Source organism: Syngnathoides biaculeatus, chromosome 14 (assembly GCF_019802595.1).
Source record: "Syngnathoides biaculeatus isolate LvHL_M chromosome 14, ASM1980259v1, whole genome shotgun sequence".
NCBI classification, from domain to species: domain Eukaryota; kingdom Metazoa; phylum Chordata; class Actinopteri; order Syngnathiformes; family Syngnathidae; genus Syngnathoides; species Syngnathoides biaculeatus.
Window position 1 is genome coordinate 26,967,645 of NC_084653.1, and position 18,203 is coordinate 26,985,847.

At 46.2% G+C, this 18,203-nt stretch overlaps 1 protein-coding gene across 1 annotated transcript in view; it reads right to left on the reverse strand.

The window, feature by feature from the left end:
* The window catches only part of lmo7a (LIM domain 7a), a 61,369-nt gene that overhangs the window by 17,980 nt on the left and 25,186 nt on the right, over positions 1-18,203 (reverse strand). Inside the window, 8 exon segments of the mRNA XM_061842291.1 lie at positions 1,050-1,811; positions 2,388-2,495; positions 3,617-3,901; positions 4,231-4,470; positions 5,112-5,361; positions 6,046-6,250; positions 8,008-8,121; positions 8,583-8,613. Of these exon segments, the coding sequence (XP_061698275.1) occupies positions 1,050-1,811; positions 2,388-2,495; positions 3,617-3,901; positions 4,231-4,470; positions 5,112-5,361; positions 6,046-6,250; positions 8,008-8,121; positions 8,583-8,613 (1,995 nt within the window).

Genomic DNA, 18,203 nt, shown 5'->3' on the forward strand with positions numbered 1-18,203 from the left:
AACTGAACGGACACGAGCGAAGAACTTCACCCCAACGCAGTCGCCGCTTTGCGGCCGCGCGGACGGATGTTGCGGTCGGCAAGTTGCAACCTCCGTCGGCACGATGAGGAATTTCCGAAGGCTTCCGCTGAAGTGTCGCGGGAAGGTGCATTCCACACATCAACGCAATCGTATCAGTTTTATTTATTGAATGAGCTCCAGTATATTCTTTTTTTTTTGTTTGTTTTTTTAATTCCACAAGCAATCAGTTGAGAAAAACCCTCCAAACGTGCAGTCAAATATCATATTTCCTCACGCAGTGGCCACTTTGCTTTCGTTTAAAAAGTCATCTTTTAGTTGTGAGGCGGTCCGCATAAGGAGACTTTTATCTAATTTTCTAAGGGAAATATCATTTTTGCTGTGTTTCAGATCAACCATCAAAAAAAAACAAACAAATAAAACGGCTGTGTTTATGACTATAAATATAGTTGTTGTATTGAGTATTACTTTAGTTGTGGAATAAAACTAAATATAGAATTGAACAGCGTGAATTTATTATTATCACATCATTGCGTCACCCTATGAAAGGTTATTTTTTTGTCATCTATTTTGTGACTGAAACGTTCCCCTTTCGAATCCAAGGGAAATGTCTGCTTTACAGATGCCACATCTGCCCTCCAGGCCGTGTCGCTTTCGGAGACGACATTTCCCGCAAAGCCCGCCACTGTCATCGCTTCGATGGGCGCCGGCCGCTTGCGTTTACTGCTTCACGGATGGCACCACCTCCGCTGCCAAGGTTGTGCGCAGTCGTAACCGTCACAGTGCAGAGGCCACTATTTGAGGAAGTACACGGTTCATAAAAATGGTTCACAGTTCACGCGCAAAAGACCTCCATTAGCCAGTCTTCAGGAAACCACATGAAAACATCCGATTTGATAAACACAAACCCGCCAACCAAAAGTAACAATGAAAAAAAAAGAACAAGATATCTTCCAGATGTTTGCAGCAAACCGTAACAGAACTTGCGACAAGAAATCCCTCCTAAATTGAGACAGGAAAACCTTTCCTACAACTTGACAGCCGTTAGCATCTGGACCATCAGCCGCTTCTTGTGTCGCCGCTGACTGGCTTCCCGGATGGCCTGCCACCTCTGCAGGTCGCCCTCCGAACAGGAAGCTGGCGCACGGGGGCCGCCCTGATTGGCCGACACCTTGCCGTGCAGCGCGGCGAGCTTTCGGACCAGCATGTCGTCCGTTTCGGGGCGCGGCTCCGTTCTGACGCGAGCCGACGTCTTTGCCGGCGACTCCCGGGCGAGGGGGCACGGCGGGCACAGGAGCCTGGTCTTGAGTTCAGGCGGGAGGTCCCAGGGCTCGGGGACGGCCAACGGGGAGAAGTTGTCAGGGGCGCCCGACAGGGGGCGTCGCTGTTGCTGGATTTTCTCCCGACGTTGGACCACGTCGTCCTGCTCGATGTTGGGATATTCCTCCTCTTCCTTTATAGGGAGCTGGGTCACGATATTGATCTGTTCCTCCGACGTGAAGAGGCAGCGCTTTGCCGACAGCGGCGTCTTGGCTGCGGCGAGCTCGCTGTTGGACCGGAAGGCGAGGGTCCGCCTGGCAAACATGTCGTCGTTCTCCAAATCAGGAACGATGCTGTCGTAATCGATGGGGTCCGGGGGCTCCCGGGGGTCTTGGCGCCCTAAAAGGGGCCAGCGCTGACATTTGACCAGCCTGGGACCGGAGGTGGGGTCCACCGGGGCGAACGCCAGGGACGGGGTCTCTAATAGGGCGGTCTTGGGGAGGTGTGGGGTGCTGTGAGGGTGCACAGGAGGACTGCAGGACGGGAGGCAGGTAAGAGAGAAAAAGGATAGAAAAGTGATGAGCGCATGCAAGTGAACGGCACTAAAGACAAAGAAAAGGAAGGCGGCTGATGGAAAATGTGGAGAAAAGTAGTTCGGACGTTGGGGCTCGCGGTGGGCACATTTCGGTGCTCCGGGTCATTAAAATTATCTTTAAGAAATTGGAAAAATAGAAATTGAAGCAAATAAGCCCTTCAAGGGGATAGATAAGTACTCGAGAAGATTGATGTTTGAGCGGAAATATGGCATCACAGAAATGAACGGAGCGGGCCGAATGTTGGCTGCGGGCCACACTTGGCGCCACCTCTGAATATTACAATTACAACGAACCGGAACAAAAATGGTGAGCCTGTCGGTTTTCTCTCAGGGTCAACATTTTGCCAAAAGTCTTCCCAGCAGAGTGGAAGCGGTTAGAAATGGACATTTTCTTGCTGTTTGACTCCCTGTGGTCTGGGATGGCCCCATGTCCAAATACTTTTGTCCACATGGTGTATTATTATTATTATTATTTTTTTTTTTTACAGGAACGCATCGGGGCGGCTGTATGGACCTTTTCGCGTTATGAGCCGCGGAGGGGCGAGGGGGGGGAGGGCCCGAGGGCGGCCGGGGAGCGACGTCAGGCTCGGAATCGTCCGACGAGGAGCCCGAACTCTTGCGGCTGACGTCGACGGTGCAAGGAAAGAGAGGGAAAGGGGAGAGGGGGTGCAGGACAGCGACAGGGAGAAAGTAGGAAACGTTAGTGTGTGTGTGTGTGTGTTGCGGCGGGAATGCAAAGAATCGTGCGCAAATGTTCAGGAAATTGACATGCTTGGAAGAACAAGGGGGGGGGGGGGGGGGAGATAGTTCAGCAAGTGAGAAGAAACTGGACACTTCATTAGGCACACAAGAGATACAACGCACGAGCTTGGTCACACATTCTGCCTTGGTTTAACGAAGTCTATTATATTCCATTTTTAACGTCTCGGTGTGAACAATTCAGTCTGTAGATGAAAATAAATGGGAGGGTTTTTTTTTTTTCAATATGGAAAAGGAGTCAATTTATTCGTGAAAGTAGACGATGCACCTTTCGACTGATCTTTTGTTTTTCCTTTTTTCCTTTGGTTTATGATGATTGTCATCTCTCAACTACTGTTTGTCACCAAGATTCATACTTACAAAACAGACCTGAAAAGGCAGAATTTTTGACGCAGCTCGTGTGTTCGATCCCATTAAATGTCAGAGGTGCACCTGATGAGTTATCTGAGGTTTCTTCTCACTGGGGCCCGATTTACTAAAGGCTCGCGTGTTGAAAAATGGGCTCAAACACTCAACGATCCAACGGCTGACTTGGAGACAGTCACAAGGACGAGACATTCCTTATCGCCTTTGACAAAACTTCTGTCCATGCCGCATTCATCATTTCAACGCACTGCGACGACTTATTCCAGAGCAATTTCCTGGTGTGCTGTCCCAACTTTTAACCAGAATATTATGCAGGATGGGCACAAACCCCCACTTCCAATTGTCACCCATTTGGGGCAGGTTCAATCAAATAAAGCAACTAAAATGATCAATAATGTGATTGTCTGCCGCTAACACTTTGAATTCCATCACTTAAAACTTCACTTTGGTGCTCTTCGCAATTTTCCATGGTGAAAAGCGATATAAGAGCAAAACCCTCCGCTAGTTTTACACCCGCTGCCAATCGCGGACGCAATCCCGTGGGAATGTGCATTTTCTATTTCGGATCTTAGTAAACCGGGCCCAAAGTCAAAGTGGAATCCTGTGCTCCTCACACACCTGAACCCTTGCATCTTCCTGTACCACGGCCTCTGAGAACCCGTCTTGATCTTCCGGACGTGAACGTCCTCCTGCGGTGTCCACAACTTGGGCAAGAATTTGTGGTGCGAGGCATCCCCGGCAACCAAGAGTCCGGCCCCCACCTTGCGGGCGTAGAGGTCGTCCTGCACGGGGTCGGCGTAGCCCACCTCGTCGTCCTCGTCCTCAGAGTCGCCGTACGGATCGCTGAAAAGGCTGTCAGTGGACACCGGGGGGCGGCGCTCGGCCTTTTGTTCTTCGCCGCCGCTGGTTCGAGAGAGACGGCGCCGTCACACGTGCGAAAGCATTCGGGTTATTAGGCACGTCAAAAGTAGAAGGGAGGGGTGGAATCCTCCTGGTCAGCTCAGCAAAAGCTTGAAACCAAACTACAGTCAAAAGTGCACCAAAAAAAAAAAAAAAAACTACAGGCAGAGCAAACTCAACTGAAAATCTACCCAGGTCAAAACTGGAAACCAAAAAGCCAGCAAACGGCGCCGTTAGCACGAGCACATCCAAAGATGGCGGCCGATGTTATGACAAACAAACGGAATGCAAAACAAGCATCCATGTCTGCGCCACACCGCTGCTTCTCTGACCTGCGAGCAACACCGGAGCTCACGGTCCCCCTCGGGCGGGGCCCCCCCGGCGCCGGGCCGACGGGCACGGAGAAGTTGACGGGGGGCGCCGGCGGCGGGCTGTGGAAGCGTCGGCTGGCCAGGTCGTCCGTAACGAGATCGGGGTCCGGACGCTCCGAGTCCGAGTCGCTGCCGCTTTCGTACTCGAAAGCCCGCCGTTGGTGAGCAGCGGGGGAGGCGGGACTTTTGTCGGGGGGGGGTCTGGCGTCAGTGAGGATGCCGTTCCAGGAAATTGGAAGGAAACACAACACCGGTACTAGCACGGACCAGCGGACCGCCGTCGGAATACGCGTCACAACGTAAAATTCCAAAGACGTGGGCTGTGTTTGGAATCATTCGCTCATTCCCAACTTCATAAACACGATCAAGGATTTTTTTTTTTTTTAAATATCGCCGGCTATAATCAGTTATGAAAAACCACTCAGGTGCCACTAATTACGTCTGGCTGTCACAAAAATGTCAGCTGTTGGAATTTCAGTGAACACATATTGAAGCAATAAGTGATTATGAGATGTTGATTCCAAGTGTATGGGGAAAAAATATAATACAAATTAAAAAAAAGTTCCCATAATCCACAATCCCTTGGTTGACTTGTCTGTCATGTGTCACCTTTGAACTCGCAGAACTTCCAACTCAGAGTTTGGGCCTCCAAACCAGAAGACAAACGTGAGCTCATAGTGCCATCAAACCTAATAACTTTTGTGCATGTCGTGATTTAATAGGGAGATTATACATTTTTATGTTTTCGCAGTCAGAAGGAAAACAATAAAAATCAGTTTGCAAGCCCTGAATGTCGCGGAGTGATTCCGAACACAGCCAAAAACTTCGCTTCAGCACAATACCTGACGATCGGCACGTCGTCCTCCTCCTCGTAAACCGGGTTGGCCCAGCTGCGGCGGCTGTCGTCGTTGCGCTCGGCCCGTTTCTTCCTCAGCGGGGCGGGCACGTATCCCGTGGGCTTGTCCTTGGTGGGCAGGAACTGGTTGAACTGGGTGGTGACCTTCGGCGTGAGGGTGACCGAGCGGCGGTAAGCGAGGGACTCCTTGTCGGCCATCCTGAAGGCTGCGTCGGCCTCGGCGTCGCTGCAACAACCTGCCGGCCGGAAGAAATAAAGAACCGATGTTTGAGCTGGTTCTGCTGGAAACTGCCAAAAATTGGACAAAAAAAAAAAAAAAAAAGAATCATTGAAATAATATAGAAACAATGTGAGTATTTGTTGCACAAAAGCGTTGATTGTTCGTCCTGGTTTAGCACAGGATCTTCTCCGGCTATGTAGACCAGATGTCGTCCAATGGGGCCCAATTTCTGTCTGATTAAAATCTGTGTTGGGCCTTCAAAAACAAGCATAGTGAAAATTTTGGACTGGGTTGGCTCAAAGAGGCAAATAACATCGGCTGTGGAAAACAAGAACGAAAGTGAGAATAGGAAGGGGAAAAGTGTGTGTTCTGGAAAGAGTACGGGGAACTTTTTTTTTTTCCTCTTTTTGGAAGCCTGTTCGTTTACAAGTCAGTGTGGAGCACTGTGGAATGTCTCACTTCTCCAATCTTGGGGGGGGGGGGTGGACCACAATGTGACTGCGAGACTCTCCTTTTTAAAAACACACGCACGCGTTTATCACGCTCGCTGTGAACGAACGTCCAGCAAAAACATTCCCTTGCCGTAAGGAACCACTAGAGAGCAGCAGCTCTTTGCGTCTCGCTGCCTCACAAGTATTTGACCGGATATTTAAGGCAAAGTTAGAAAAAGAAAGTTGAAGAGGGCGCGGAGATGTCCTACCCTCGCTGCTGCCTTTGAGCGTGGCGTCCGAAGAGATGCTCAGCGGCTGAGAGCCCAGCGAGTCCAAGCTGTCCAAGGAGTCGTCTCTCCTGTGTCCGCCTCCCCTTCCTTGGCTTTCTCTCGACTGATGAAGCTCCTCTGGCTCCGAATCCCAGCTGTCCCCCAAACCGGTGTTGCCTTTCTGACCAGACAATTCTTGGAGGGCCTTTCGACACACACACCCATGAAGATTGTGAGGAGGGAAAAAAAAACAAACAAAAAAAAAACATGATTACAAGAAAATATAATATTTAGCTCCGGCATGTGTGGGTGGGCACGGGAGCACTCCCATTTTGTGCATGAACAGTTACACAAAACCTCAGTGTCGGACAAACACAGTTCAATTGGATTCCATTCACTGCGGTTCCTATTGTAGGCACAAATAACCAACTTTTTTTTTGACACTTTGCAGTTGGGGTACCAGCTTCAGTGGTACGGCACCCGCGTCACTTTCCCCCAATTCCAGCAGACTGTTGGCTTTGAAAAAGTAAGACTAAATTCCTTCATTTGCACCACTATCTGGAAAAACGGTAAACTCGCGAGCTCACCAGCCAACCAACAAACGCCACGCTTCGAAAAGACAACACACACAATAAACACAACGTCAATCATGACTATGTAGCAAACTGACTTATAAGGCCAAACAAAACAAAAAAATGGAAAATCTAATTCAAAACATGAACTACCTAGCTTGCTTGCTAACTAGCTACGTGTCTAGTGAAAAAGCAACACTAGTTAGCTGACTAACTGCCCAACTAATTGAGTAGCTCAGGAATTTATTAGCAGAGTAGATAACTGATTAGCAAACAATTTTTAGTAACTAGCTGAATTATGAAATATCTAACTAACTAGCATACTAACAAAGAAAAATAGAATTACAGTAACTCACTGACTAGCTGATAGAGTGGCGTAATAAATCTTAACATCTAACAATCTGAATGGCTAGGTTAGCATACTGTCTTACTAGCTAGATGAGTAACTATCACACTACATCGTAAGGGAACTAACAAATGAATGAGAAAATGAAGAAACAAACTAACAGGCTGACTAGCTAGCCTTGTATTATGTAACTTCCATCTATCAAAACTCCCGCGGTAGGCAGCGGCGCTGGCGCCTATTCCAGCTGACGTTGGAGGGTCGGCAGCCAATCGCAGGGCACGTATAGACACGAGATTCACGCCTACGGGCAATTTTAAAGTTCTTGATTCACCCATGTTTTAGGCATGTGGGAGGAAACCGGGGTACCTGGAGAAATCCAATTCAGGCGCACTGAGAACACGCCAACTTCACACAGGGGAGGTCGGATTTGAACCTGTGCTCTCCGAACCGTGAGACAGATGTGCTCAAGAGTCCGCCACTATGTAACTTATGACCCGAATAAGTAATGGACTACCAAGGAAGGGAACCAAATATCTGACTGGTAAGGTAACAAGTAAGATGGCTCTCCAGTTAGCTAGCAAGCTAATGAACAAGCTAACCAGTTGGCTGGCTGACGGACAATCTAACAACCTAAAAAAATAAAGTGCCTGTCACTGTTAAACACTGTTGGAGAGGTGAATTTACAATCAAACAGGAATTGCACACTGACAAGGTCAATGCAGCCAATCCCAGCTTGAGGGGCATGACAGTATTACTGCTACATGCGCAAAATGTGCCCAAACCAGTCGAGTCACATGTTGACGAGAGTGAGCGAGGTAGCAAACAACACTTGAACGGCCCAGTGAAGCTCTGGGCATGGGGTCAAATATGACTTAATGCAGGTTTGCCTTTAGCGTGGGCTCCCACACTTGGCTCGGCCACGTTCGGCTGTTCGCTCAACCAGAGCGCAGGATCTTTGTACCCTTTTATGAACAGTTTTACAGTGTCACTGTGGGGTTTTGAAGCTTCCGCTGTGATTTCACTCCTACGCCACGTTAGCCTTACCTTGTGAAGTGCCGTTCCCAGTAAACCCTCGAATGCCTTGAAGTTCAGGTACGGGCCATCATAGGAACGTTCGCCCTGAGCTCTTCTACCGAGCCAGTAAAGGGTGATCAGCACCTGTAGCATGCAAACAAACAATCGCATACTCGGTTTGCCAGGCTGGTCACCGAATTGAAAAATACAAAAATAAATGAATTAAGACGCTAGCAGGCTGACTAACTAACTGAATACTTTTCTATCTGACTATAAGACAAACAATTTAAAATCTAAGCGTAAACCTAAAAATATACTTAATGTACAGAACTTCAGGGGTGCTCAAAATCTGATTCGGGCGCCATTTGCAACCCACCTACCCGTTTGTCTTGGGGTGGCTGCGGCATATTAACGCTAATACCAAAACCTTTTTCTTAACAAATTTGCCGTGTTGGTTTGAAATAACTACTTAGCTTCGTGTTTTTGGTGGGGTTTTTTTGTCAAGTCTTTTTAAAAACAAACATACAGTGTGCTATAAACGAAATGACAAACATTTTTAAAACATAAGGGAGAGGATGACCGAAACTTGATTGAAGACAACTTACATTTTTGAGTCTCCGGTCAGTCTCTTCGTCACTGTTAGTGGGAAAAGGGCAGAAAAGAGAGGTCAGTGCGTGTGTGTACGTGTCTGTGCGTGGACAATAAAAGAGCGACGCGCTACGCTAGTCATTGAAAGAGCGAGAAAAAGAGAGCACGGGCCAGGCTACGCCGCCCGCCCTTCACACAACAACAACACAAAAGCCTGCGAAAACACAAACGTGTTGCTGGAAACGCCATCACGTTGTGACTCAAAGGGAACTGCTGATTTATTTGTTGGTCCCTTTTTAAAAAGGACTTTATTCATTTTATCTTCATAAATTAACAAAATAAACCGCACCAAATGGCGCTATCTTAGCTACTTCAAGCTACTAGCTAGCTAGCTACTTCAAGAAAGAGCTTTTTGTGAACAAAGATCTTTGACGTGTTCTTCTCTGACTGGCCGTGTTGCCACACTTTGAAAAAGTAATGTATCTGCTTTACTGATGACTTAAAAGAAACCAAGTTAGAGTATAAATAAGTTCATTAGTAACATTAATATGCATGAAATGAACATCAAAGAATGAACAAGCGCCGTCAATCACATTTATGACACAGCCAAAATAAAATGTAGAAACTGCCGCCCACAAAGTACCGAGAAAAATGAGCAAATACACATTTACTAAACGAAAAGACTGTGTAGGTACTCGCAGTTATTCAGAGATGCAAACTAAACTATAAAGTTCTGTGTCGCGTTCCAGACTGTTCACCGCTCCGTAGGAGGTAATGAATAATAAACCCACAATGCATTCTGCGCTTAGCATGGCAGGTAAATATTACAGCATAACTCCGTTCCTAAAGTGGGAATTATCAAGCAACAACAATCCTGAACTCAAAGATTTAGAACCCAACACTTTTCACAAGGGAAGACGACCATTGCAGCGACATTGAAAACGCACACTTCCCAGCAATTTTATAATTACAAAACCTTGACTTTGGGTTGTATGATAAAAAAAAATGGGTCGCGTCTGCCATTTTGCAAGCTAGCTGGAGGTTTACCAACTGTGTATGTTGCTCCAAAAATGGTCATATTAGAGAAATATGTGACTAAGTAATGCGTTGCTAGCATCACTGGGGGCCGTCGTATCGTATGAGACTCCATCTTCTTGGGCTGACCGAGTGAAAATGTTGCCACGCGTGCATTGGGCACTTGCTAGCTAGCTGCTGATAGGCTAGCTAGCAATGTTTGTCACTTGTGAGACTAAAAAGAGAAGTAGCAACCACCCTCTGACTGTACTTGTTACCACGGATATGAAAGGAAGACTAATTACTACGGATGTCCCAATCCATCGTTTTCACTTCTGATCCAAGATCGATATCACAATCTTGAGTTTTGGATGTTACCGCTAATCGTTCCGATTCCGGCGATAATCATGCATCATTTTCTCATTTTGTAGCATGGAATGTTTGAAAAAAAAAAATAGATCAAGGGATATTACTCAAACAGAGAACAATAATCAACAACATTGGGTATGAGGAAAACGGACCCAATAGTTATTAAACTTATGGGGCACATAAAGGAACTGCTGCCCATGTCTTGACCTCTGAGGGGGGTTTTGTGGTGCACACTGAGATAGTCACATGCAGTAAGGAAGAACTGAGAATAAATCCAGATTGAAAATTCTTAATACAACTAGTTTTTCGGAGTTTGAAGGATATACGCCCAAGAGTATTGCTATATTGTTGTTTGTGCAGCTGTCAATATATGGAGACTGGGAGACCCCCACTTCAAATGCCGGCAACCTGTAGCGGCCTTACTAAGCAACGAGCCTCGGTATGGGCCACGTTGCCTAGCCGACGTTCCCACGTGAGGTAATACGTGTGCATTAGAAACAAATGAATTTTCACAAGGTTTACTTTTTTGTTCATGCAAAAGCATGCGCTATCAATATCGAATATTTGAAATAAGAGCCCAACAATATATATATATATATAAATATATATATATATATTTTTTTTTTCTACCTGTGAAAGGTTATTCCCACTTCCCGTGTTGTTCTTGTGCAGCATTGTGTGCAATCTTGTGCAGCACAATACGCAGGCATCCTCGTCAATCTGGTTTCAATGGGAACCGCAAATGTGGAATGCGCAAAGGCTTTGCCCCCACTAGCTTTGTGTCACGCCAGGCACGTAGCTCAAAGGGGAGTGTGGTTTCTACCTATTGTTCATACCTATGCCGAACACAGGTGAAACTGGTCTCCCAATTGCTGGTTTTGTGCCGTTTGGCAGGAAGGAGCCCAGCGAGATGAAGACGGCTGTGTTAGCTTCTAGCTATCCAAAAATGGTTGATGCCATGTTTGTCACTTGTGAAGCACGTTTCTATTGGCCATTTTTGCCCTCATTCCCACAGGCTTGATATGACTCTAAGCCAGAACTGGTTTTGGACCACTGAGCAAAGATGTAAGACTGATGGGCTAATTGGAGACAGGCTAACTCCCACATGCTTATCACACATGAAACAGTTTCTACTTCCCGTCTCTTCCATTTTCCATTCCTGTTAGCGTCTTAAGACTCACAGACGTGTTAGTAGGAATCCCACTCGTGCTCTTGGCGGGACGTCCTCCGCACAATAGATTACTAGCTGCAGGACACGCGCCGCTGCGATACGAGTGGCTGCTGAAACCCGGTCGAACGTGCTCTACTGCTTCCAGAACGGTAAAGAAGTACGTCACTTAAGTGTGGCGGCATTAATATGAATCCCGCTAAACGTATCCTACCCTAACCCTAAACAACGAACTGCTTTTCACCACACAGGGCTTTGTCTTGAGCACCCCCCCCCCACCCCCAAAAAAAGGGTTGAATATCACCCGTGTCACCAAACAAAGCTGACAGTGTCACTCTGCGCAGTGAAAACAACTCCATTCCGTTTGCGCATTGTGTACAGTTGCAACCGCCCGTGTGTCGCTTCTACTCGGGGAGGCCCATAAACAGTGAAAATGGCGCACCCAGTAAGTACACCAGCGGTGAGATACTGCAAATGTACACTCATGCTGTGCGTTCGTGCCCTGCCCCGCCTTAACGGCATCCTTGCTCGACGGTACACCCGCTTGGGTGGGGGTGGAGCTTAAAACAATGTCGGTTGCTTCAATCAACAGCGCCGGAGATGAAACGACGGTTGTTTGTAATGCGCACGTTCTTGGCAATACTCAGTTGTACAAGTTCAAGATGTTAGTAACAATGGAGTGTGATACCGCGAGGCTGGTCATCGATAGTATACGAAGAAATACAGAAAGATCCATCATCAAATTGCTAAATCTGACTGAATTTCCGAGACTGTAAATTGCCCCCCTTTCTATTATTAATCAGTAAAAACCCGAGAGAGAATTTGGGCAAGGTTGAAAGGAAAAAAATGAGGAAAAAAATAGAATAGTCTTCATTTGCCTCATATGTCAAAAAGACAAAGAATTTGTCTCCGGTAGTTGGAGCCGCTCTAGTACAACAAAATAAAGTCCTGCAATTTCCGGCCTTCACACGCTTTCAACCCTGCGGTTTATGGGGTGATGCAGCGCCAGCGTTAGTGCGGCGCTAGCGTTAGCGCAGCTGGTTATAAGCCTCGGTACACACAAAGAGTTTAACGCTCGCGCCGCGCTAATGCTAGCTCCACATTAGCATTAAACTCTTTCTACGTACCGAGGCTTATAACCAGGTGCGCTCTGCAGGCCGGAAATTACGGTAGAAATAGCAATCAGAAATTTTCTGCACAAAAAAAATAAAATAAAATAAAAATAATTTCTCTATGCATGACTTTCAGAAACAAATTTGTTGTCAGCTCAGAGGTCCCTACAGGGAGTCATTTTTTAATGACAACATAAACACTCTTTATTGCGCTTTTTGGGGTTGCTCTTAATGAAGTAAAGAATGAGAATGGGCTTTAATGGCCAAGTATGTAACAACACACAAGGAATTTTGGCTCCGGCAGTCGGTACCGCCCTGGTACCGCATTCATGTTAGAGTGTGGAGAAGAACAACAAACAAACAAGAACCAAGAACAATAGACATTCAATTAATAGGGAACTATTTTTTTTTTGTTTGTTTTTGTGCAAAGATGCAGATTCTTCTCACATTTAGAGCAGGATAGAGTGCGTCAGCAGAGTGCTAAATAAGCATTCCACAACAAATGTAATAAGATATTTCAAATCTATTTAATTTGGGGGGAAATATAAAGTGTGGAAATGCAATGCAAAATTAAAAATGAATGAAAAAGAATTAGTAAATAAATGAAAAAATATTGTGAATAACCCCCATCCTTTTTTACCGTCTTTAAAAAAATGGCAAAAATATTAAAAAGAAAAAAAAACAACACCTTGTGAAAGAAATATTGCCCTATATTTGATGGAACTGCAAAAAGACAGATGGATGCTGGGCTCAGTATCAATAGTTGTGTCTTAAGTGGCTACATCATCCTATATACATACACTACATACATAGATCTTAGCCGCTTATCCTCACGAGCGTCACGGGAGTGCTGGAGCCTATCCCAGCTGTCAACGGGCAGGAGATGGGGTACACCCAGAACTGGTCACCAGCCAATCGCAGGGCACACAGAGAGACAAACAGCCGCACTCATAATCACGCCTATGGGCAATTTAGAGCATCCAATTAAAGTTGCATGTTTTTGGGATGTGGGAGGAAACCGTAGCGCCAGGAGAAAAGCCACCCAGGAACGGGGAGAACATGCAAACTCCACACAGGTGGCGCCAGGATCGAACCCGGGACCTCAGAACTGTGAGGAAAACCCTTTCCAGCTGAGCCACCGTGCCGCCATCTCGGAACATACCTGCGTCAAACGTGACATGATGAGAAAAAGAGCAGCTTCCCAAACAAGAAGGGTCACAGCACACCCGAGTATTTCAAGTACGCTAATTACACGAGTACAATTATGACATATTTATTCGCAACTAGTGCACGGAGCCGGCGGTAGTAAGTTTCCATCGGAGCAGACTAAAAATAAAGCAACTTGAAATCACTATTTTAGTTGGCCCAAGTGCCGTTTTACAAGCAGCTGACAGCCCGTGTGACCCGCCAGTGTGGTTGGCGGGATTCGTACTCTGCTCTCTTATATTGCACTTACGGGGAAGATAAAAGATTGTAGAAGTGAAAGCAAATGTTTGCAAAGCTTTCTCAGGAGGCCCCGAAGCTCCACGCGCGAATCTTTCGCTTGTGCAAACGTCTCATTTGAGCAAGATCAGCAAAATGTCCGCTTACGTGTATGCGGCGATCATAAAACAATACGCTTGACCGAGGGTGTCCAACATGCAGCCTGCAGGCCAAAACTGGTCCCCTTTGGGTACAATTTGGTCCTGGGGATGAATTTGAAAGTGAAAAACTTTGTGGTGGGTGCAGACTAAAGATAATTTGTGGAATTATTATGCCGTACATCCATTTTCCAAGATGCTTATCCTCACTAGGGTCGCGGGAGTGACAGAGCGTATCACAGCTATCTTCGGACTTATGAAGAAAACAACGATGAGTTGATTTGATTTTAAAGTGCAATGCTACATTTTTCAGTTCAAAACAAACGTGACTTAATTTAAGTTTTGTGCTTTAAAATGCAATCAAGATGCGCCGACGCTCTACGCTGAGGTTCAGGAGCAAAAATCACATTCATTCCTTTCCGTTCCGCTTATCCTCACGAGGGTCGGGCTGCAACCTATGCGAGCTATCTTCGGGTGAGGGGCAAGATACATCCTGAGCTGGTTGCCGGCCAATCGCAGGGCACATAGAAACGACCATTCGCGCTCACAGTCACACCTACGGGCAATTTAGAGTCTTCAATGAATGTCGGCGAGGACATGAAAACTCCATACCGGATTTGAACCCGGGTCCTCAGAACTGTGAGGCAGATGTGCAAACCATATGTACCCCCCGGAGCTGCCCAAAAACCACATTAACCAGGTAAAATGAATACTTGAATTGGCTACTAACTTGCAGGAACTAAACTCTGTAGAAGTTGACTGATTTCATAAACGGCACAGTTCTTTTTTTGTTTTTTTACAAGGAAAAATAATCAAATGTGCACGCACACACACACACACATGAAAAATACAAAGCAACACTTGAACAGAGGAGGCCTTCGTGCCAGGCGTGGTGTCGTGTCACGGAGTGTAAAAAAAAAAAAGAAAAAGCAGCCAGTGAATGAGGTCCGGTGTTTTACCGCGAATAATACGAGCCTGCTCCGTGTTTACGGCGCGCTCGCCATTGCCAACGGCGCTCCCGCACTTCCCAGTGACGCCGCGTAGGAAGGCGTGAAGCCGCCACACCCGACACGCACAGCGCCGGCGACTCTGGGCCGCGTCGTTTGCATTCACGTACGGGCGCTGATAACAAGCGTTCCTTCCGGAACATTCGACCAGTTTGAGCCGCAGCCAACAATCGTAAAAATGACGACAATCAATCGTCTGTGCTGATTCATAACCATTCGGAGGAAGGTGTGACCGCTGCTCGCCAATCATTTGCTGCATCAATTGGCGACTCCCGAGAAGACTTCAGACCCTTCGAGATATGGCGAAGGAAAAATCCAATTCAACATTTCTAATAATAATCCTCAGAACAGTACGGTCCAAAACGATGTCAATTGCTGTCATGAGTCACTTTCTTTCGACATCTGGACTTCGATGCGCCTCTTAAGAAAGACACCCATCTTATTTTGGTTGTCAGGTGTTATTTCTGCTTACATTTATCTGGAATGCGGCTATTAGTTCGACGTTAGAGTAACTCTACTTGGTCCATGCTCAAGAAATTGCTTGTAAAATCTACAAGCTAGTAGCTACTAAACCGGGGGTCACCAACGCGGTGCCCGCGAGTGAATGGGAGCCCGCGAGGACCATACGGACTACGATGCGCCTCTTAATAAAGTCACCCAACTTATTTTGGTTGTCAGGTGTTATTTCTGCTTACATTTATCTGGAATGCGACGATAAATGTACCACTGGCTATTAGTTCGACGTGAAAGTAACTCTACTTGGTACATGCTCAAGAAATTGCTTGTAAAATCTACAAGCCAGTAGCTACTAAAACCAGGGGTCACCAACGTGGGTGAATGGTAGCCCGCGAGGACAATATAATGCGCCCGCGAGGTATGTTCAAAAATACCATTAGCCACAAATTGTTACTATTATTCGTGCTTTAAATTCTGAATCTGACTTGCTTACGTGGATCAAAATTTTAAAATACCTGTTGTGTCATTTACTACAATAAATGAAAACAAAACTAGTTGATGTACGTGTAATGAACCGAGTCTGAAATTTGCCGCAAACCGGTCACGTAGCCCTTCATACGATCGGTGCTCACAAAGTAGCACTCAGTCTACAAGACCGACAAGCTAGTAGCTACTAAACTAGAATCTATACATTTTAATTACTTTACTTACAAGGGAAATTCAATTCAAACCAGCTAGTACATACTCCAAGCTAAATAATTACAACCCAGTAGCTAGTAAGATACAATCAAATCAATTGATTTGAATTATATTCAGTTGATTATTTGTACTATAATCACTCAAGTGATATTATAAACCACAAGATACAAGTTAGTACTAGCTATTAGCAACTAATTCCTGGTTCCTAGCTAGTAAGCTACAAGCTAGCACAAACGATCAACGACTAGATATGAAACTTTTAAGCTACAAGCTAGCCCAAGCTACGCTCCTCTGATGGCCGTTCTCCTCGGAGGAGTTAAATACTTTCCATGATTCATCTGGAAGACTTTCATTTCCCCGTCCGCCGAACAGGAAGAAGAAAAAAAAAAAAAAGAGAGAGTTGGCGTGAAGTAGCCGGGGAATCACAGCCTCTCGTATGATGAATAAGGCCTGGTCAAATGTCATCTTTGAAGGTACAAAAATGCTGCGCCTTTATCAGTACTGGCAAGTCTACCACAACAATCGCAATTACGATATGACACTTTTGATATTGCGTGTACTTGGCATCACTGATTGCCGCTCTTCTTTTTTTTTTCATTTTTTTGATAAATGCTCCCTTCCTCGGAGGGCGACTCGCACGGCCGTGAGGCAATCGACTCGGCGCAAAGCTCAAAGGTCAGCGCGCCCAACTTCTGATAACGCTTTTACGGCTGCCGCTGGAGCGCAAAAGTTCACGCGCAAGTTACGAGTTCATGCGAACGGAAGGTCGTCGCAATACCGAAACGTTTCACTGTAAGCCGTACACAAGTCGGTGGTGTTGACGCGCGGTTGCGAAACATCCCGTTTCGATGGCAAACCGGTCGGGCGGCATTGAAATTCTCTAAATATTTTGGATGAGGGTTCAAACACTTTTTGCTGTTCACTTCCTATTGATATGTTTGACTGGATTTTTTTCCACCAGCGCAATTAGTCGTCGGCAGTGTTCACTTGTTGCTTGTAAAGTTGAATCGACATTTTTTAAAAAAAATAATATTACACAGGAATATTATTATATGTGACAAGCGGAGTTTAAAATAAAACAAAATACTTCCGTCGTGAGTCGCGGTTAGAGAAAATGGCCGGATGGAAGGATAATAAAAGAAATGAGATGGAACGGGAAGAATTAAAAGGTCGCGTCCGTTTTGAAAGTCACGCTAGTACCGTCGCAGCCAATCATTCACGACGTGAATCGAGTTGAAATTGTTTTAAAAGTAACCAATTCCTGCGATATTAAGACATAACATTGGATTTAAACGCGGACGTCGTGCGTGCGTGTATTAATTTCATCCCTTTTAATGATAGAAAAAAAGTTAATCGATTAAATTTTCTTTGCTGTGATGTCGCAAGTGATCAAACATTTTTTTGCTTTGTTTGTTTTGGCACAGGGCGGCACGGTGGGTCAGCTGGAAAGCATTGGCCTCACAATTCTGAGGTCCCGGGTTCGATTCCAGACCCACCTGCGTGTTCTCCCCGTCCGTGTCTGCCTGGGTTTTCTCTGGGCACTTGGGTTGCCTCCCACATCCCAAAAACATTAAATATGAATTGGATGCTCTAAATTGCCCCGAGGTGCGATTGTGAGAGCGACTGTTGTCCGTCTTCATGTGCCCTGCGATTGGCTGTCGACCAGTTCAGGGTCTACCCCGCCTCTGGTATAGGCGCCAGCAATTCCCGTGACCCTCGTGAAAAGCAAAAGAAAATGGATGAATGGATAAAGGTAAAAAAAGAAATGGCCGTTTGTCTCCAGGTGCCCTGCGATTGGCTGGCGACCAGTTCAGGGTCTACCCCGCCTCTGGTATAGGCGCCAGCAATTCCCGTGACCCTCGTGAAAAGCAAAAGAAAAGGGATGAATGGATAAAGGTAAAAAAGAAATGGCCGTTTGTCTCCAGTGCCCTGCGATTGGCTGTCGACCAGTTCAGGGTCTACCCCGCCTCTGGTATAGGCGCCAGCAATTCCCGTGACCCTCGTGAAAAGCAAAAGAAAATGGATGAATGGATAAAGGTAAAAAAGAAATGGCCGTTTGTCTCCAGGTGCCCTGCGATTGGCTGTCGACCAGTTCAGGGTCTACCCCGCCTCTGGTATAGGCGCCAGCAATTCCCGTGACCCTCGTGAAAAGCAAAAAAGAAAATGGATGAATGGATAAAGGTAAAAAAGAAATGGCCGTTTGTCTCCAGGTGCCCTGCGATTGGCTGGCGAC